At 45.5% G+C, this 21428-nt stretch overlaps 1 protein-coding gene and 1 long non-coding RNA gene across 3 annotated transcripts in view; both read left to right on the top strand.

The window, feature by feature from the left end:
* The window catches only part of LOC127908246 (uncharacterized), a 464705-nt gene that overhangs the window by 409222 nt on the left and 34055 nt on the right, over positions 1-21428 (top strand). The gene's annotated exons all lie outside the window — the stretch shown is intronic.
* On the top strand, positions 2883-21335 carry nfat5a (nuclear factor of activated T cells 5a). 2 transcript variants are annotated; one of them, XM_035789581.1, is made up of 13 exons: positions 2883-3144; positions 4671-4818; positions 6511-6639; positions 8598-9270; positions 13121-13304; positions 13418-13608; positions 13721-13893; positions 14093-14227; positions 14360-14412; positions 14495-14627; positions 14742-14923; positions 15111-17163; positions 17296-21335. In XM_035789581.1, the coding sequence occupies exons 3-13, from the start codon at positions 6582-6584 to the stop codon at positions 17667-17669; spliced, it is 4209 nt and encodes a 1402-aa protein (XP_035645474.1). In that variant the 5' UTR covers positions 2883-3144; positions 4671-4818; positions 6511-6581; the 3' UTR covers positions 17670-21335. The 2 variants fall into 2 exon arrangements, with proteins under 2 accessions (XP_035645474.1, XP_035645473.1); XM_035789580.1 differs by lacking the exon at positions 4671-4818.

Here is a 21428-nt window from a genome sequence, read left to right on the forward strand (position 1 = left end):
GGGCTTCCAGCCGTACTGCCGTGCTGCCTCCTCATACTGTCGCCTCTCCGCTTTCGCTGCCTCCAGCTCTGCTTTGGGGCGGCGATATTCCCCTGGGAACCGTCCAAATTCTCCTCCCAAGTCCATTTCTCCAAATATCGCTGCCTCCCCTGCTGCTGCTGTTGCCTGTTACCACGCTGCTTGGTCCTCGGTTGGTGGGTGTTTCTGTAACCGCAGATCTCCTCTTCGTCCGAAGAGGAGTAAGGATCGGACCAAGATGCAGCGTGGTAAGTGTCCATAATGTTTTTAATAAAGACAAATGAACACTCGAACAAAAAAAATTAACGATAACGTGAAATCTACAAAAACCGAAGCAGTTCTGTGTGGCGACAAACACTCACACGGAAACAAACACCCACAAACCAACTGTGAAACCCAGGCTACCTAAGTATGATTCTCAATCAGAGACAACTAACGACACCTGCCTCTGATTGAGAACCATACTAGGCCGAAACAGAAACCAAACATAGAAAAACAAACAGACTGCCCACCCCAACTCACACCCTGACCATACTAAATAAAGACAAAACAAAGGAAATAAAGGTCAGAACGTGACAATTACCAGGATTCCACACTTCAAGATTGCTTTGATCACGTGGACTGGGATATGTTCCGCATTGTGTCAAACAACATCATTGACAAATAGGCTGACTCGGTGAGCGAGTTTATTAGCAAGTGCATCGGCGATGTCGTACCCACAGCAACTATTAAAAGATTCCCAAACCAGAAACCGTGGATTGATGGCAGCATTCGCGTGAAACTGAAAGCGCGAACCACTGCTTTTAATCGGGGCGAGGTGAACGGAAACATGACCGAATACAAACAGTGGACCTATTCCCTCCGCAAAGCAATCAAACAAGCTAAGCGTCAGTATAGAGACAAAGTAGTCGCAATTCAACGGCTCAAACACAAGAGGTATGTGGCAGGGTCTACAGTCAATCACAGATTACAAAAAGAAAACCAGCCCCGAGAAAGGTACACTTATGGGTTCATTCCTGTTCTGGTAAAAATGCATTTTCTATTGTATAGGGCAGGAAGAAGTTAAAGGTCATAGGGGACACTAAAAATGCAGACACATAGACGCTTAGGCTAGCTGGACATTCAAATGACTAACTGATGGATTTCCTGGGGACGGGGTCGGCCAGGTGACTAACTGATGGATTTCCTGGGGACGGGGTCGGCCAGGTGACTAACTGATGGATTGCAGGCATCGGTCACATCACAGGGGAAACACAAGTCTGTTTGGCCTTGGACAACCATATGAAGAGCAGGGGACCAGAACAGATGGGAACCCTAAAGCTACATGAGATGAAGGACACATACAATAGGGACACAGAATTAATTACAGGGTCTGAGCACAGGCCACAGGAAGGGGGGATGTAAATTATTATCTTTAGGTCAAAGGAAGGGTCTTGACATCATATAATCTGGCCGAAAGCAGATGTGGGCGTTACTGGGCTGAACAAGCAGGACGTAAAGATTGGAATGTAAGGGTATTTGCATTGGGGGATGAACTGATAATGTATGCAAGGAGATAAAAAGGAGAGCGAGAGCTCTGGAGGGTGTGAGTCCTGCGGGGCTCTCCGGCTTCTGATACGGGGGTGTATTAAAAGTCTATCATTGAATTCAAAAAGTTATTGGTCGTGTCATGTTTGAATCTATTGGCCACTACACTACCAAAACCTGCGGACTCTCCTTCACTGCAGCCGACGTGAGTAGAACATTTAAACGTGTTAACCCTCGCAAGGCTGCAGGCCCAGACGGCATCCCCAGCCGCGTCCTCAGAGCATGCACAGACCAGCTGGCTGGTGTGTTTACGGACATATTCAATCAATCCTTATCCCAGTCTGCTGTTCCCACATGCTTCAAGAGGGCCACCATTGTTCCTGTTCCCAAGAAAGCTAAGGTAACTGAGCTAAATGACTACTGATCCTCAACACTGGGGCCCCACAAGAGTGCGTTCTGAGCCCTCTCCTGTACTCCCTGTTCACCCACGACTGCGGCAACTGCTCCGCCCACAACCGTAAGGCTCTCCAGAGGGTAGTGAGGTCTGCACAACGCATCACAGGGAGCAAACTACCTGCCCTCCAGGACACCTACACCACCCGATGTCACAGGAAGGCCATAAAGATCATCAAGGACAACAACCACCCGAGCCACTGCCTGTTCACCCCGCTATCATCCAGAAGGTGAGGTCAGTACAGGTGCATCAAAGCAGGGACTGAGAGACTGAAAAACAGCTTCTATCTCAAGGCCATCAGACTGTTAAACAGCCACAACTAACATTGAGTGGCTGCTGCCAACATACTGACACAACTCCAGCCACTTTAATAATGTAAAAATTTATGAAAATTGTATCACTGGCCACTTTAAACAATGCCACTTCATATAATGTTTACATACCCTACATTACTCATCTCATATGTCTATACTATACTATATACCATCTACTGCATCTTGCCATCTTGATGATAATACATGTATCACTAGCCACTTTAAACAATGCCACTTTTATATGTTTACATACCATACATTACTCATCTCATATGTATATACTTCACCCGATACCATCTACTGCATCTTGCTTATGCCGTTCTGTAACATCACTCATTCATATATTTTTATGTACATATTCTTCATTCCTTTACACTTGTGTGTATAAGGTAGTTGTTGTGAAATTGTTAGGTTAGATTACTCGTTGGTTATTACAAGCATTTCGTTACACTCGCATTAACATCTGCTAACCATGTGTATGTAACAAATAAAATTTTATTTGATTTTGAAGTGCCGACTTTTATTTTGAAGGTTTCCTCATTACGATATTAAAAAAACGTGACGTCATAGCCAGTGCTGCAGCTAGCAGAATAGTTCGCGGTAATTAACGGTTGTCTGGGTCCATTTAACTTTTGTTTCTTATCAGTATATTTCACCCAGATGCAATATTTATTGTTTGTACTATAGTCATATTTTGTTGCCCACTAATGTTCGTTGGCTGACTGGCTTCGTCCTGATCCAGGTGAAGATGAAGCGCTGCGATGCCCTCTGATTTTATATCCCTCAGCTCCGATCTCGACCTTAATTCCCCCAAATCCCTTTACTCTAAAGGTAAGAATTATATAAATATTATCCCTTGTGGCATAAATGCATTTGAACAGTTTTCCAAATGTTTTTGGACTGTGACTGATTAACGGGTAGATAGCTAGCTAACGTTAGTACCGTTCGTTGGCTAAAGTATCCAGAGAACTGATGCGCGATAGCTAGTTAGCTAATGTGTGCATGATGGACAAACTATAGGGACCAACTAGCATCTAACGTTAGCTAGCAGCAGGAGGCGTGTTGTGTTGTTTTCCCTCGGGGCACTCGTTGAGGTTCGGTCCCATGACTATGGGCGGCGTGATATCTAAACGTTTTCTAAGGTTAGGTTCAAGTTGTATAGTAACGAACGTCTCCTCGATGTATTGTTGAATGTGTCACGATGGTTTAGCTAGTTGGCTACATTAGCCACCATGCTCCATTGCCATGGCCCGGTAAACCAAATACCGAGAATCAGACTAGACCAGTTGGCAAGCATTTAGGCGCGTAACAGGTTAAAACCAGGTCATCTGCCTGGTGTGGAATGCGTGAAAGTGCCCCCCTTTTCGTTGTGTGCTTACAACTGTGTGTGTGTTTCTGGTTTTACTATCCATGTGGGTACCAGAAGTCCTCACAAGGATAGTTAAACAAAGAAAATTCGGACAAGAGGGGAAATGTCGCAGGTCCTCAAAAGGGAAAATGTGACTTTAGGTTTAAGGGTTAGGAGAAATAGTATTTTGAATGGCAAGCAATTGTTTGGTCACATATGTTACAGTAAATAGCGAATTGGCAGGCCTTGTCAAAAGTTAAGTACGAGTTTTAAGGTAGGTTCAGAAATCACCCTATTCAGAATTATATTTAACATGATAGCTAGCTATATTATCAATATTATCTACTTACCTAATCTTATTGGTTTGAATAACATCTAGTCCCCATATTGAAACCATGTAACCCCTTTCGGTCTGAATAACAAAAGTGAAGTGCATTTTATTATTGGTATAATAGTAAGGTAGTAAGATAAATGTGAAGCTTGACCTACAAACCAGTTTCTTAGAAACGTCTGATGTCCAAGCCTAGCTGTATCTCTGATTAGGCTACTTGGCCAGCTGATGTGGTGGGTGCTGACTGAGTTATGACTGATGCAAAGCTGCTCCTGTGATAACAGCTATGAACAGGCTTCCTTTTCCTCTGTCACTGCTCAGCCCACTCCTCCTCCAGTCCAGCTGTGTCCGGAAGTGATCAAACCCTGGGTGGTTCCAGTCAAAATACCTTCTACAGGTGGAAGATAAGACTGGCATATGTTGATAGTGGTGTCAACTCCTTGACATAACTTTATAAAAAAAACAAATTATAGACACACTGCTGTCTTGGTGCATGAGTTCTGCTAGTGGTTTTGAACCTCTCGTCTTATTCCTTATTGGCTAGTCATCTAGGACTAGTTAGGGGCTTGCAGCGAAGGAATGCTACTGTGTGTTTTGAGTTCTGTTTTCTGATGTAGGCCTAACGCAATGTTTTTTCCTTCTTCTTCTTCTTATGAACTCTCTTTCCCCAATCTACAGATGCCCTGTATATGGACTAGCCTACCTGCTGATACAATGGTTCAGACACATCTGTCCAGACCCTGTGTGTCGTACACTAATACGGCAGTATATTAAAGGCCCTGGCATGCTAACATGAGCTAGCCATATGGTGCTGCTGTCGAATGTGGTGAGGAGTGTGTACCTTATTTATATGACAGTAATTGGCTAAGGAGAATTCATAAATACTTCAAGTTGTTTACTGTAGGTAGATAAAATGTAACCAATAAGGGTTCCATAACTGGCGACCCACGGGCCGACTTTGGCCTGGGGTGGTTTTATTTGACCTCCCAAGTTTAATGAGCACAAAATATACAAATTATTATTTATTGTCATTGTTGGAAATGAGACTGTAAAAACACTAGGAAATCAGCTCAAAGTGATTTTAATTTAGCAATCTGTTCCCAAGTATTCTCACGCATAATAGACGTGATGGGATACAAATGTAAGCAAGGTTTGAAATGATTGTTTTTGTCATATTATATTTGTTTTGGGCTTCTTGCGGTCAATTTGCAGTTTACAAATTTTGTAATTATCTTCAGACCATCTTTACAAATTTTGTAATTATCTTCAGACCATCCGCCCAAAAAACAATCAGCCCGTGGATAGACCTATGCTGTGCTATCCATGACCATGTCAGCCTATTGTATTTCAATGTCTGGCTTTGTATTTGCAGTGAGTGCAGACTGCAGAGTGGGTAGGATCTTTGTCTTTTAATCTCATTGAACCAGACGTGTGTCTAAATATTGCATACAAGCTGTAGCTGTGAAGTCTGGCATGCATGATTACCTATGAGTTAAATATGCATGTTAGAAGACTGGGCATTGCTTGAGACTGGTGGATTTTTGGCACCCAGCTTGTGGGCTGGCAGTTGTAACATAAACACATTTCTGTGTCATCAAAGCAAAGGGCCAGCTGCGAGAGAAAAAAATAGTCTGACCGTTGGCTTGGCACAGCTTCAAAGCTAGTGTAATGTGAGCAGTGTGTAGCCAGCCGACAGCATAAGTATGTGGTGAGGTAATCGGATTGTAGTAGGGGAAGTATGCAAGACTTGGCTGACTTGTAGGCCTAGGCTAATAAAAGAGAATTGTTATAATCTAGGCCTATTGCTGTGCTTTTCCCCCCCACATCAAAATCTGTACAAATCACAATCTTTCTGTTGATTTCTTTTGCTTCGTGCAAACATTGTGGGGCCTTAGCAAATGTCTAATTTCCATAGCAAATTAGCAGACCCCACCTAGTATGGAGAACTAGAAGGAGAGAAATACTGTGGTATGGAGGAGCGAATGAGTTTAGTCCCGAGGCAATGGGTTTAGTGCCTGGGCAATGGGTTTAGTGCCTGGGCAATGGGTTTTGGTGGAGTGTAGTCTACCTCCAACCACATCAAGTGGCTATCGGTCGGTACTTGTAAAAATGTCCATTCTTTCATACGTAACTTGTACCTATGGATATGTTTTACAAGTATCGACTGATACCGATTCAATGTAGTCGGAGGTAGGCTACACTCTGCCGAAACTCATCGCCTCGGGACTCATCTCCATCGAGAATGGTGGAGTTGAGAATTCTTGGTTAAGGTAGGACTAGCCTAAGCCTTTTGGTTTTGTCACTATGCTGCTGGGGTTGACTTATTACAGGCAGATCAGATGACTGCTTGCTAGGCTACATATGCTGGATGGATACGCTGCATATCCACAGCAGATATATCTGTGTCAGGGTGTCGCTGTGTTTCTTAGCAACCAGGCGACCTCTCACTCTTAGTGGTGGTGTTTGGTGCACTTTTAAACCCCCTGATTTCTCTCCTCATCCTCCTCTTCCTCACCAGAGTCTGTGTATGACCTCCTCCCTAAGGAGCTCCAGCTGCAGCCGTCCTCTTCCAAGACAGACACACCCACCATGAGCCAGAAGAGTGGGGGAGAGGCCGGTCCGCCCCCTTCTGCATCCCTGGCCTCAGGTAAGCCCCTCACTCTCAACCCACCAGCCTCACCTAGGATCAGATTACTCTCCTCATAACCTCACCTAGATAATTAGTAGGCAGAACATTAGGCTGACCTTAGATCAGTGTCTAGGGAACAACTCTCCACCCTTCCTGCTGAGTGCCTAGTGGTGGGTGCTAGTGGTGCTCTGTTGTGGGAAATTGAGTCTTCACCTCTGTAGGGCAAATATAGGCCGTGGTTACTGTAGACAGGACAGATGTGAGAGAGTGGGAATATATATAGTTTAAATAATAAGTGAATGAGCATGGCCTTGGTCTATATATTCCTAAAGTCATATTAGGCTTTAGACTACTGTTGCCTGTAATCTGTCACTCTAGAGTCTATAATCAAAATATAATGAACTGTTTTGTTTTCATTTGTTTGATTGTTCTATGTTTTCATCTCTCTTCCATAGGGAGATATAAATGAATCAAACCCATCACTAGAAACTGTATTTACTGTCAGTTTCTATTGTTGTTTTTATTCTCAGATGGTGGGAAGAGGTGAAAACAGCTGGTTATAATTAGCACGGCAATTATCTTGTCCTTTTAGCACTTCTGAATTAGCATGCCTGTCTGGATCTGAACTGCCTGTCTGGTATAGCCTTTCTGTGAAGAAGATAAGATGACAAGCATAAAGAAATATCTCAAGAGATCTTGTATTAGGCCTAGATTAGAACAAAATGATATGTGGTAGTGTCACCTCAGTGAATGGGGTATTAAAACAGAATGTGAAATGGTTTTGAAAATGGCAGAGTACTCATACACAAGACTAGTAGACCACTTCCTTTTATCACAGGAAGCTGACTGAACTTGGTAGTCTTGTGGCTGCTGTCATTGTGCACAGTAAACCAGAAGTAGGTATAAGTTGACCCTAACCACTGATACAGGCTCCGGTATATTCTTAACCCCCTTATTGGTTACTGTTAGGATTGGGGTGTAGGGTAGCCTGTCCCAGATCTATATGTGTTTTAGCCAACTCATCTGACTCTCCTTGTCATGCCATACATGTGCCAGGCTAGGGTAATCTGATCCTAGATCTGTGGTTACAGGCATCTTCTACCTCAAGCTCAGTTTTCCAAGTCTAGCTTGGGACCTGTCATCGCACTAGCTTTTCACACCAAACATATCTGCCACAGCTGTACTGAAGCATGACAAATCTATGAAGAGACAACTTAAAAAGTTATATCCTCACAACAGTATTTCATTGATTTCATTTGCGGATTGCCAGGAATTTCAGTCATGACTGATCAGCTCTTGTTGCTCATTGGCTGTCTCATTTGTATTGCAGGAAGTTTCCTCCCTCTGAGGCAGGGGGTGGCTGCATATAAAATGGCCTGCAGGTCACTGCTCCATAGGTCAGAGCCTTGTTTATTCTGTTGCCATGGCTACGCTCAGTCCAAACCCAATCCTCCAACTGGCATGTTCAGACCATTGTATAGGCCTAAGACTGTATGCACAAACTGCTCTAGCCTCACTCTACATTTAATTTGGCACCGCATCTTTAGTTTGCAAATTTGTCTGTTAAGAGGAAAGTCTTACTGACCAGATTTTGCTGTTTTTTGTTTCTGGCAATGTGTATGTAACAATTGTAGAAGCTTGCTTTAGTTTTTTGTAAACAAAGCATGTCAGTTTTGTCACATTGATTTTTAAAGAGCAAGTTGTAGTAGGAATTAAACATTCCAATGGGGGAAACATGGGGCCGATTTGTACCATTCTCAACTTTAAATTCAGAAAATTTGATCAACACCAGAGAGCTCTGGCATGCACAGTGAGGGAATGTAGCCACACACAAAACATCCTCAAATGAATTTAGAGTTGGGAAGAAGGACATTTTTAGATAAATCATGGTCAAATTAAGCTTGAATGTTTGAATGGGACTGCTAGCCTGCCTTGTATTGACATCTGTACTAACAATGCCATCTTCCACACTCCAGATGCCGCCTCCTCCACTTCCAGCCCTTCTCCATCCTCCTCTCAAGACATGGGAGACCCCTGCACCACTGGCCCCAGACCCAGCACAGCCCCCTCTACCTCAGCCATGGAACAGCCCCAGACCCCCCTCCTCCTCCACCATCCCAGCAGTGCCCCTAGAGAGGGTTCTGGAGACCCAGTGGTTTCAGAGATGCAGGGGGTAGAGGGAGCTCTGTCTACCCTTGGAGGTGGATGCTGCAGTGGGACCAGCTCTGGAACAGGAGGAGAAGACCCAGGAGCAGGGGGGGTGGGAGCCCAGCAGCAGCCCCAGAACACCCCCTCTAAGCGGAGGCCAGTGCTGAGCATCTCTCCCCCTCCAGAGGACCTATTTGATGACAGCAATATGTCCTGCCAGGAGGATCCAGCCCCGGCTGGGCCAGCAGGGCCAGACTCAGAACACAGCAGCAGCATCTGGGCCGACGACTCAGCCTCCAACTTCAGCCTGATCAGCTCCAGCTCCTACAACGACAACACAGAGGTCCCCCGCAAATCCCGTAAACGCACCCCTCGCCAGCGGCCCGGGCCTAAGCCTGCACCCCCAGAGGACAGCATGGACGTGTTTGATGCAGACAGCGCCAAGGCCCCACACTTTGTTCTGTCTCAGCTGGGACCAGACAAGGCCAGCCCCAAGCCCAGGTAGGTTGAATAGAATGCTAGTCCCAATACAACGGCAGAAGTCTTACCAGACTTGATACATATCAATCAAGCATAGTTTATTAAAAATAGATACTTGCAAACAAATATAAGAACATGTTTCAGTTTAATACAATACACAAGAAAACAAGGTGTGTATGTATGCATGTGTGTGTATGTGTTTCTCTATATATACATACATACATACATACATACATACATACATACATACATACATACATACATACATACATACATACATGCATACATACATACATACATACATACATACATACATGCATACATACATACCTCTATCTCTCAACAAAAAAAGGAACGTCCCTTTTTCAGTACCCTGTCTCAAGGTAATTAATTAAAATCCAAATAACTATACAGATCTTCATTGTAAAGGGTTTAAACACTGTTTCCCATGCTTGTTCAATGAACCATAATAAAATTAATGAACATGCACCTGTGGAACGGTCATTAAGACAGTTATGAAAACTTAGGACACTAAAGAGGCCTTTCTACTGACTGAAAAACAGGGTCCCTGCTGATCTGTGTGAACGTGCCTTGGGCATGCTGCAAGGAGGCATGAGGACTGCAGATGTGGCCAGGGCAATAAATTGCAATGTCCGTACTGTGAGACGCCTAAGACAGGGAGACGGGACAAACAGCTGATCGTCCTCGCAGTCGCAGACCACGTGTAACAACACCTGCACAAGATCGGTACAGCCGAACATCACACGTGCGGGACAGGTACAGGATGGCAACAACAACTGCCCGAGTTTCACCAGGAACGCACAATCCCTCCATCCAGTGCTCAGACTGTCCGCAATAGGCTGAGAGGCTGAACTGAGGCCTTGTAGGTGGAGGGTCCATCATGGTCTGGGGCGGTGAGTCACAGCGTCATTGGACTGAGCTTGTTGTCATTGCAGGCAATCTCAACGCTGTGCGTTACAGGGAAGACATCTTCCTCACTCATGTGGTACCCTTCCTGCAGGCTCATCCTGACATGCCCTCCAGCACAGCCAGGCACGACTCGAACACCATCATTAAATTTGCCGATGAGACAACAGTGGTAGTTGGCCTGATCACCACCAACAACAACAACGAGACAGCCTACAGGGAGGAGGTCAAGACAAAGGAGATGATTGTGGACTACAGGGAAAAGAGGACCGAGCACGCCCCCATTCTCATCGACAGGGCTGCAGTGTTGCAGGTTGAGAGCTTCAAGTTCCTTGGTGTCCACATCACCAACAAACTAACATGGTCCAAGCACACCAAGACAGTCATGAAGCGGGCACGACAAAACCTATTCCCCCTCAGGATCCTCTAAAGGTTTTACAGCTGCACCATCGAGAGTATTCTGACTGGTTGCATCACTAGTGGCCTGGTATGGAAACTGCTCAGCCTCCGACCGTAAGGAACCTCAGAGGGTAGTGCGAATGGCCCAGTACATCACTGGGGCCAAGCTTTCTGCCATCCAGGACCTCTATACCAGGTGGTGTCAGAGGAAGGCCCTGAAAATTGTCGAAGACTCCAGCCACCCTAGTCATAGACTGTTCTCTCTTCTTCCACACGGCAAGCGGTACCGGAGTGCCAGGCCTTGGTCCAAGCGGCTTCTAAACGGCGTCCTAGCCATAAGACTCCTGAACATCTAATCAAATGGTCTGTCACATTGCCTCCCCTCTCCACACTACTGCCACTCTGTTGTCATCTATGCATAGTCACTTCAATTAACTCTACCTACATGTACATACTACCTCAACTAATGGACAGTGCAGTTTTTGCTACTGCATTGACGGTTAGGGGCTCGTAAGTAAGCGTTTCACTGTAAGTCTACACCTGTTGTATTCGGGGGATGTGACAAATAAAATTTGATGGAACTTGTTCAGTTTATGTCTTATGTTATTTCCATACAAATATGTACACGTTAAGTTTGCTGAAAATTAACACAGTTGACAGTGAGAGGACGTTTATTTTTTTTGCTGAGTTTATATAGATGTATAGTATCAGTCAAGTTTGAATACACCTACTCATTCCATGGTTTTTCTTTATTTGTACTATTTTGTACATTGGAGAATAATAGACATCAACTATGAAAACACATTTGGAATCATATAGTAACCAAAAAAAGTGTTAAACAAAGCTGTCATCAAGGCAAAGAAGACACCCTTTGCCTTGATGACAGCTTTGCACAGTCTTGGCATTCTCTCAACCAGCTTCACCTGGAATGCTTTTCCAACAATCTTGAAGGAGGTCCCACATGTGCTGAGCACTTGTTGGCTGCTTGTCCTTCACTCTGTGGTCCAACTCATCTCAATTGGGTTGAGGTCGGGTGATTGTGGAGGCCAGGTCATCTGATGCAGCGCTCCATCACCCTCCTTGGTCAAATAGCCCTTACCCAGCCTGGAGGTGTGTACCAGTCTTGGAATTGTGTCAACTTGTGACCCAACTCGCTTTACTTGTGACATATTGTTAAATGCACTAAAGAGGGACAATGGGTACATATTGAAGATGCACATGCTCATCCCCAGAATCCCGTCAGGGATGTTCTTGTCCCATCGCGCTCTATTGACTCCTAGGTTGTGTTTGGGAGGACAGACAGCTCTCGACCTTCGCCTCTCCCGAGTCCGTACGGTAGTTTCAGCAATGGGACAAGACTGTAACTACCAATTGGATACCACGAAATTGGGGAGAAAAAAATATATTTTGGACTGAACACAAAAATATAACTGCAACATGTAACGTGTTGGTCCCATGAAAAAATAAAAAAGCTGATCCCAGAAATGTTCCATATGCACAAAAAGCTTGATTCTCAAAAAATGTTTTGTTTACACCCCTGTTCGTGAGCATTTCTCATTTTCCAAGATAATCCATCCACCTGACAGTGTCAAGAAGCTGTTTAAACAGCATGATCATTACACAGGTGCACCTTGTGCTGGGGAGAATAAAAGGCCACTCTAAAATGTTATGTTTTGTCATGACACAGATGTCTCAAGTTTTGAGGGAGCGTGTAATTGGTATGCTGACTGCAGGAATGTCCACCAGAGCTGTTGCAGATCATTTTATGTTAATTAACTACCATAAGTGGCCTCTAACATCATTTTAGAGAATTTGACAGTGTCTCCAACCGGCCTCACAACCGCAGACCATATGCAACCACACCATCCCAGGACCTTCACATCCGGCTTCTTCACCTGCGGGATCGTCTGAGACCAGCCACCCGTAGAGCTGATGTAACTGTGGGTTTGCACAAACTGTCAGAAACCATCTCAGGGAAGCTCATTTGAGTGCACGTCGTCCTCACCAGGTTCTTGACCTGACTGCAGTTCGGTACCGTAACCGACTTCAGTGGGCAAATGCTGACCTTCGGTGGCTACTGGCATGCTGGAGAAGTTTGCTCTTCACAGATACATCACGGTTTCAACTGTACCGGGCAGATGGCAGACAGTGTATTGTGTCGTGTGGGTGAGCCCCGTGGTGGGGTTATGGTTTGGGCAGGCATAAGTTACGGACTAAAATAATTGCATTTTATTGATGGCAATTTGAATGCACAGAGATGCCTCCATCACCATGTTTCAGCATGATAATGCACAGCTCCATTAGAAGAGTGGGATAACATTCCAAAGGCTACAATCAACAACCTGATAACTCTATTCCGAAGGAGATGTCGCGCTGCATGAGACAAATGGTGGTCACACCAGATACAGACATGTTTTCGGATCCATGCCCCTACTTGTGTTGTTTTTTTAAGGTATCTGTGACCAACAGATATATCTGTGTTCCCAGTCATGTGAAATCCATAGATTAGGGCTTAATGAATGTATTTGTGTTGCGTGTTCTCCAGTTCTCTGGAGGCTGGGTGGCTGCTGAAGGGATGTCTTCTGTCAGGTCAGTACCCCCAGAAGAGTGAGGGTAAGGAGCTGAAGATCCTGTTGCAGCCAGAGACCCAGCACCGGGCACGCTACCTGACCGAGGGCAGCCGCGGCTCTGTCAAAGACCGCACCCAACAGGGCTTCCCCACGGTCAAGGTGAAACGCTTTCTTTTTCCAACCATATTAAATAAACCATATTAGTCATTAAGTTGATTTGTCTGTTAAGCTGTGTTGCACTCTCAACTCTACTCACCATCTTTTCTCTCCAGTTGGAGGGTGTCAGTGAGCCGGTGGTGCTGCAGGTGTTTGTGGCCAGTGACACAGGCAGAGTGAAGCCTCATGGGTTCTACCAGGCCTGCAGGGTGACAGGCCGAAATACCAAAGCCTGCAAAGAAGTGGACATCGAGGGAACCACTGTCATAGAGGTCCCCCTGGAGCCCAGCAACGCCATGTCACTGGCGTAAGGGACTAATTAATTGAGTTAATGAAAATTGATGCGTTGTTGAAATATCAGCATGTTACTGTGTGTTTGTTTCACCATCTGAACATTTTGTAACATTGAATCTTGACAGGGTTGACTGTGTGGGAATCCTGAAGCTGCGTAACGCGGACGTGGAGGCTCGTATTGGGGTTGCCGGGTCCAAGAAGAAGAGCACCCGGGCCAGGCTGGCCTTTAGAGTCAACATCCCCCATGCTGATGGGTCTGTCCTTACCCTGCAGACCACCTCCTCACCCATCCTCTGCAGTGAGTCAACTACCACAAACACAAATAACTACTGGGTATCCAGACATTAAAGTAAATTTGGATGTATATGTGCTTGTTTGATGTTCATTCAATGCAGTGTGTTCATGTCGGGCTGGAACAAAAGCTGACACAACACGTAGCTCCAATAGTAGGCTTTTGTGGACCGCAGTTATTCATACTCTGCTGTGTCCTTCCCCAGCCCAGCCAGCGGGGGTGCCAGAGATCCTGAAGAAGAGTCTCCACAGCTGTTCAGTGAGAGGAGGAGAGGAGCTCTTCATCATAGGGAAGAACTTCCTCAAAGGAACCAAGGTCATATTCCAGGAGAACCCGGCAGGTACCAGCACGAACCTGCCTGTCTTCTTCCTTTCTTCATATCCCTTTCTGTGATGTCTCCTCATTGAGTGGCTTTAAAAATCTATATATATATATATATATATATATTGATAAAACATTGATTCGTTTCCAGATGATAACTTGTGGCAGGCCGAGGCAGAGATTGACATGGAGCTGTTCCATCAGGTAGCCCATTGATATCATTGCATGAGAGATGCATACGGATCATGAGCTGACTTTGTCCTAATGATGATGTTGTTTCCTCTAGAATCATGTGATAGTGAAGGTTCCTCCCTACCACAACCTGTCTGTCTCCTCTCCTGTCTCTGTGGGGGTCTACATCATGACCAATGCCGGGAGGTCACATGACGTACAGCCCTTCACATATACCCCAGACTCAGGTGTGCCCTGCTAAGAAAGGAGTGGTGAAGGGTTCACTAAGGCTCCCTCTATGGTATACAAGGCGTGTGTTTCTCTCTTGGTCAATCTGCTTTTTTTGTTCTGTCCCACACCAGAACACTCCCTGGACATGTCTGTGAAGACAGAGGGGTCTTCTCTGGCTAAGGCCTGCACCTTCCAGGACCAGATCAAATCTCTGGCCTCTGACCCTGCCCAGTCTGCTGGTGAACTGGTCAAACGACAGGAGGTCACCCCTATGGAGGTTTCCAGCAATACCCCATCCACAGCACTTTTCAAGGTAGAAATATACCAGTTATGTTTATCCCAGGATCCTTGATTGTACATTTATAGATCAGGTGGTTTGGCTGGGACGTCACTCTTCAGTGAAAGAAGACATCGGGATCCAGAGTCATTGAGCAAATTGTAGGGAAGTGTGTAGATTCTAGAAAATATTTAATTCCTCTCTTTTTGTCTCCTTCCTTTAGCCGTCATCTGACTCCCTCGTCTCGGTCCAGCAAACCCTGGAGCTGAGCTCCAGCACCCCGCCTAGCACTGAGTCCTTCCCCAGCCCCATGCCTCTCCAGCCTGGGGAGGTTGACTTCCCCCAGTCCCCAGTCTTCCCCTCCCTGGAGCCCCTCTGCACCATCCAGAAGCAGGACATCGCCCCCACCACCTCCTTCCCTGTCTCCAGCGACAACACCACCCTCCCCCCTGTCCCCCCAGAGGTACCCCAGCAGTTCCTCCGGGACCCCCAGGAGAGCCTGCCTCAAGATTCCTCCAACCCCAGCAGTGAGGTGGTGGTAGTGGGCATGTCCCAGATGGCACCCCAGACCCAGTCCCAGCTCCCCCTGTTCCCCCAGGACGGGGTGGCACAGCTGGAGAGGGCAGTAAGGGAGCTCCAGGCAGGGGGAAGTGACCTGGTACAACAGGTTATGGAGGCAGCAGTGGCTCAACAGCAGCTCAACTCAGTGTTGTACAGCCCCACACCCTCCACTGACTCACTGCAGCAACACGTACAGGACACCATGAACAGCCTGAGACTGGGGGGAGCTGAGGGCTCTCTGGCCACACAACACCTACAGATACAACAGCAACAGCAGCAGATCCTTGGCAACATACATCAACAGCAGCAGCAGTTACATCAACAACAAGTCCTTGGCAACATACAGCTACAACAGCAATTATTATTACAGCCACAGGATCAACAACTGCAGCAACAGATACTGGGTAACCTACAACAACATCAACAGTTTCAACAGCAGCAGCAGGTACTTGGCAACATACAGCTACATGATCATCAACAACTTCAGCAGCAACAACAAGTACTGGACAACCTACAACATCAAAACCAAGCACTAGGCAACCTGCAACAGCACCAGCTACATCAGCAACAGTTACAACAGCAGCTCCAGACTGAGTTCCTCCAGCCCCAGATCCACTCCTCATCTCAGCCCCAGCAGCAGCCTGTGTCTCTCCTCCAGCAGACTGGGGAGCTGCTCACCATCCAGACCTCCAGCTTCGCCCAGGAGCCCCCCTCCCACTCCTCTCCTCCCCAGCAGCTCTTCCAGTCCCCCAGGCCTCTGTCAGAGACCTCCAGCCCCCAGCACCAGGCAGCCCTGCTGCAGAACACTCTGACTGTGCTGACCAGTGGTAGCCTCAGTCAGGAGCAGCAGGCCACAGGGTCCACACTGTTCCTTTCTCCCAACACCCTCTCTAACCAGGGTAGTCAACAGCAGCTAGCGTTCCTGTCCTCCATGGAGACATCAGCCTGCGAGCCCCAGACAATGTCAATGTTCCAGGCCCAGCAGCAGCAGAGCACCCCCATGGACCATCAGCAGTCCCTTCAGCAGACACAACTACAGCAAACCCAGCAGCTTCCCATGGCTCAGCAGAGCTCCTTGTTCCAGACTAGCATTCTGCCCCCCAGCCAGCACCCTCAGCCCCAGCCCACTGGCCTCCTCCTCTGCACCGCCTCCCTCAAACCCCAGGCTCTGCCCCCAGCCCTCCTCTTTAGTACCCAGGCCCAGGGCCCCTCCATGGGCAACAACAGCACCCCTTGCCCCCAGGACACCCCTGCTTCCCTCTTGTTCTCCCAGCCCACCATGGTGGGGGTCAGGGTTGAGGTAGCCCAGACGGACCCAGTGGAGCCCATGTTATTCCAGGACCAGAGCTCCTCTGTAGGGGGGACCCCTGCCTCCAGAATTACCCCTCCGCAGGGTCTGTTCCAGGGGCAGCAACCTATGCAGGTGGGCTCCAGCTCAGTTAATGGCCCTCCCAGCCAGCAGGTGGATCTGTTCCTGCCACAGGGTTCTCTTTCTGGTCTGCAGGGCAGCATGGCTACACAGGAACTAGGAAACCAGGCTGCAGCAGGGGAAACAATCTTTGTAATGCAGAGTGGGCTGGGGGTTGTGGGACTGCAAAGTACCACATCCTCCCCTGGTAAGAGACCCCCGGAGCAGCTGTTCCAGACGGGAGTGAGCGGGAATGTTGGCCAGCCAGGAGGACAACCCAACCTGTTTGTGTTTGGCCTCCAGAACGGTGAGACTGCTTTACCTGACAGGATCAGTACTCCGCATGGACAATAGTAAAGGAATATTTACTTACTTCATATATAATACCCCAATTGATGCATTTTAAGAGTCTTTGTGTGACATCCTTCTTTCTCCTCAGATTCCTCCCAGCTGATGACGTCCTCTGGTTCTACAATGTCTGCCCAGAGCCAGCCCCAGAACCACAACCCTTTGCAGGCCAGCCACATCCAGCCTCTCATGGACCCAAACATGGCCCAGACCGCCACACCCATGCAGACTAATCTTCAGACACCCATGCAGACTGGTCTACAAAATGCCATGAGTAGCTTAGAAAATGCCTTGCAGGCCAACCTACAGACCCCAATGCAGACCAACATACAGACTACCATAGAAACAACCCCCATGCAGACCAACCTCCAGACCCCCATGCAGACCAACCTCCAGACCCCCATGAGCGCCTCCCAGAACATGGAGAAGATAGAGGACCTGCTGGAGAGCCTACAGGAGCAGTGATCTTTACTGGGACCATCGATACACTGATGGGGGTTCAAGTGACTTCTTCCCACTCTATGAACCGCAGACTGGGCCAGGTTGTGTCTGCTGCTTACAATACAACCCCTCCAAGAAACACAGATATGGAGAATGGGGGTAGAGATGTCTGGCCATGCTATGAACCCCCTAAGAACATGAAGTAATGAAGACATTTTAAAGATTTTATCAGACATGCTTGTGTACCACTAGCTCATATTTTGATGAGTGTCTGTACATACATTGATAGACAGACGGCCGGGCAGACGGCGTTATGATGGATTGGTTGAGTGACTACTCCTCTTGCTGGATCAGAGGACATAAACTTCTGTATCCATCAGTCTCACATGCAGTGGTTCTTCTATTTCATACTGTGTTATTGATGGCCTGACATGGGGGGGGATACAGAAAGCTGGAGCAAAAGAGAAAGACAGATGGTGGATAGATTGTGAGATTTAAAAGCGAGAGAGTGAAAGAGAAGGGCAGCCAGATGAAGGCATCTTGCTGTGTTCTTGTGAGTGTACAGCACAGCTTCAGTCAGATCATACAGCAGTCAGTGTATCTGTCCAACATATCTCATATCTCTTCTATTGGCAATTCCCATAGTCTGCATTTAGTTGTGTATTAGTACACACAGGCTTTCTCCATTTTAAATGCTTAGTTTGCGTATGTTCTGCAACTTGTGTTTGTGGGGGGATTTTAGAATTGGATTTGGAAGCATTTCCAGTATATTGTGAATGGAAGGATGCTTTCTACTGGGGAAAGTGAAGCGTTGTGTGGTGTTATAAACATTAAGCACTTTATAAACTGTCTTGTGTGACCAGCCAATCCTTATATCCATCTAGAGGCTCTGGCGTTAGAGCACATGTACTTGTTGACCTCCATTTAAATAATAATTTGTAATACTTTTTCTCATGGTATACATTTGAACACATTGTCCATGCATTTATACATTTTCACCATATTTTTGGAGATTTTTCTAAAGATGTTTTTGTCTTCGTGTTGAATTCATCTGAAGCCTATTTATATCAAGTGATCCAGCCAGTGTCTGTCAATTCAGTCGGATTTCCCATAGTGAGTATACAGTCTTCGTTTTGATGTCTGTGTGTAACTAGCTCCTGTTCGTAGGCTTGCATATCTCTGCCTACACCCCCACAAAACATTTATAATTTAAGCCGATACATTGTGTGTACACATACATGAGTGGGTGTGTGTCATTTTTCTAAAAGATTTACAGCATATTGCTATCTGTAGCCTACAATTTACTGTGTACTGTAACAATCTGTGTAATTTAACAGACTGTGTTTTACCTTGTCTTGTGTGTGGTTGTAGTTTTTAGTTGGTTTCTGGTTCATGTACTGACAGATGTTGAACTAGTACTGCCAGTGTTCAGGGCAGAGCTGTGCGAAATAGACACGCAGTACCTCTCCCATGCAACGTCACTAGGGACTCACAGCAACACAAAGGCTGTTCCAATATCCGCACTAGCATACAATTTCCTATGGACTTCCACAGCCAAAGTAGTCTATTGGTATGCTATGCCTGTATGGGCATTGGAACATGCGCTTAAAATCTCTTACTTTGGCTGTTTAGACGGGCCACTCAATTCTGATCTTTTTCCACTAATTGGTCTTTTGACATCAGATCTTTTTCAGTGCTGATCTGATTGGTCAAAAGACCAATTGGTGAAAAATGTCAATTGGTCTGCCTATCTAAACACAGCCATGGAGAGAGCCATTCTCATGTTATCTATGGTGCTATGTGCAGATGTGATGGACACTTCTAATGCGATGTTTATACTAATATTTTATACTCATATCAACAGAACTGATATTAATCTTGTGGTTCAGTCTTGTGTTTCTATAGCGATGGCTGTGAGCAGGCAGCGTGAGGGGTGTGTATCTGGACTTACTGAAAACAAATTGTCTGTTCAAAATATCCTAATGTTAACTCATTTACTCTGTTTACTCATTTTTTAAAAACTCATTTTAAATCATGCAGCTTTCATGGATATTAACAGTGTTTTTGTACAAATATTTTAAAATTACATTTGTATGGTACTCTCCCAACAGTTTTGCCTCTTCTGTCATTTCCATGCAAATGAATATGCATTTGAACCCATGTTGCTCTACCCTGCTTTAGATGAAAGGTGATACTGCTATTCCATATCCAATAAGCAGTAGTCTGTTTGACATATTGACATAAACAGATGGAATGACAACTTTTCAGTTGTTGCTTAGATCCCTATGCTCATGTAGGCATTTGACATTTCATATTTTCTCATTCTGTCCTGAGAAAGTATCTACTCCATATACAGATGTTTTCACCCATGAGTCAGACATGATGTTCTGATGTACAGTATATAATTGTTAAATTGTTGGATGAACTCCAGTGTACAGTTAGGTGTGTATACTACCAGATGTCTTCATGTAGAACACAGGCCAACAGTAGTAAACTCATTCTAAGCTAACTATACATTTTGAAATGGACACCATTCCAGCATAGAAATTAGTTATTTATTCCCACAGATAATGTATACTATTGAACACAATTGGTTTCACCTATCCAAAATGTCAGTTTGTCCTAAACACAATAGATGATCACATCTCTAAATACTGATGTTCAAGCCTCCATTCTATTTCAATGGGGGATTTAAGAGCACATAATGTGGCATAGTAATGCCATACAAATAGATGAAGCCAACCTCTTGAGTATCTCCTCTCTGTGATGAATGTAGCTTTACCTCAGAGAGAAATCTGTTAGTACCGGACCCATTCTACTGTTTTTAGAGAAAGTATTTGGGGTATCCTAATATTGACCCTTTGGTATGTTGGACGTGTGGAAATACATTATTTTGTGGTTCTAATGTCTGGTTTCATGTTCCAAGACCTACTGTCACACTCCAATGTATCTATTTCTTAACTGTTTGAATTCATCACATTCATCTGAAAATACTAGCTAAAAAGTTCACTTTGAAGTGGAAAAATAGCACACACATGGTCTCCATCCACAAATCAGTTGTCATTATCTCATGTTGAAATGTGAGATAGGGGGGATCAGTTGTGAAGTTCTGTGTGCCTTGAAAAACCATCAGTGTAGTATGTTTACCAGATTCCCTTTGCGTCGTGAGTCAAGACTGCACATCTCCCTTGTCTAATGTTCTATGTCAAGATGAACTCTGACTTGTCATTCTTCAGTCTAGTGTCAGTGATCTGCTTTTAGTTCCATGACCACCTTAACCAATGCAGTGTGATTTAATGTCATCCATCCCTGGTTGCAATACTACAAATGTGATCACCTTCACTCTTGAACTGCTGTGCAGCTTAACACAAACTGTATACATGTTTGTTTCTATCCTAATTTCAGGACTGTTGAGATTCATAGTTGTGAGATGGAAAAGGAAGGTGATTGTTCTGATTAGATGTTGCAGAAAGCTCTTGTTAGTGTGTGCTTGTCAGTATTACTGTTGCTGTGAAGAGCTTGACATGAGATCAAAAGGAGAAGTGATAAGCGTTTCAGTTTCAGTATCTATTCAGGCAAAGCGTCAAGTTACCCTCTGTTTGTCATACATATGAAATGTATTTTTGTGATGTATATTTCTCATTCTGCTGCTACATGATGAGTAAATAAAGATGAAGGTCTTTGCTTCAACTGTTTTCTTCTGGGTCAATGGTGGCTGGATATTAAAATGTATTCAATTTAGTGAACTTAGTTGAACTTGATGTATTTTTAAAAATCAAATAC

This window comes from Oncorhynchus keta, chromosome 17 (genome assembly GCF_023373465.1).
Source record: "Oncorhynchus keta strain PuntledgeMale-10-30-2019 chromosome 17, Oket_V2, whole genome shotgun sequence".
In the NCBI taxonomy this organism is placed as follows: Eukaryota; Metazoa; Chordata; class Actinopteri; order Salmoniformes; family Salmonidae; genus Oncorhynchus; species Oncorhynchus keta.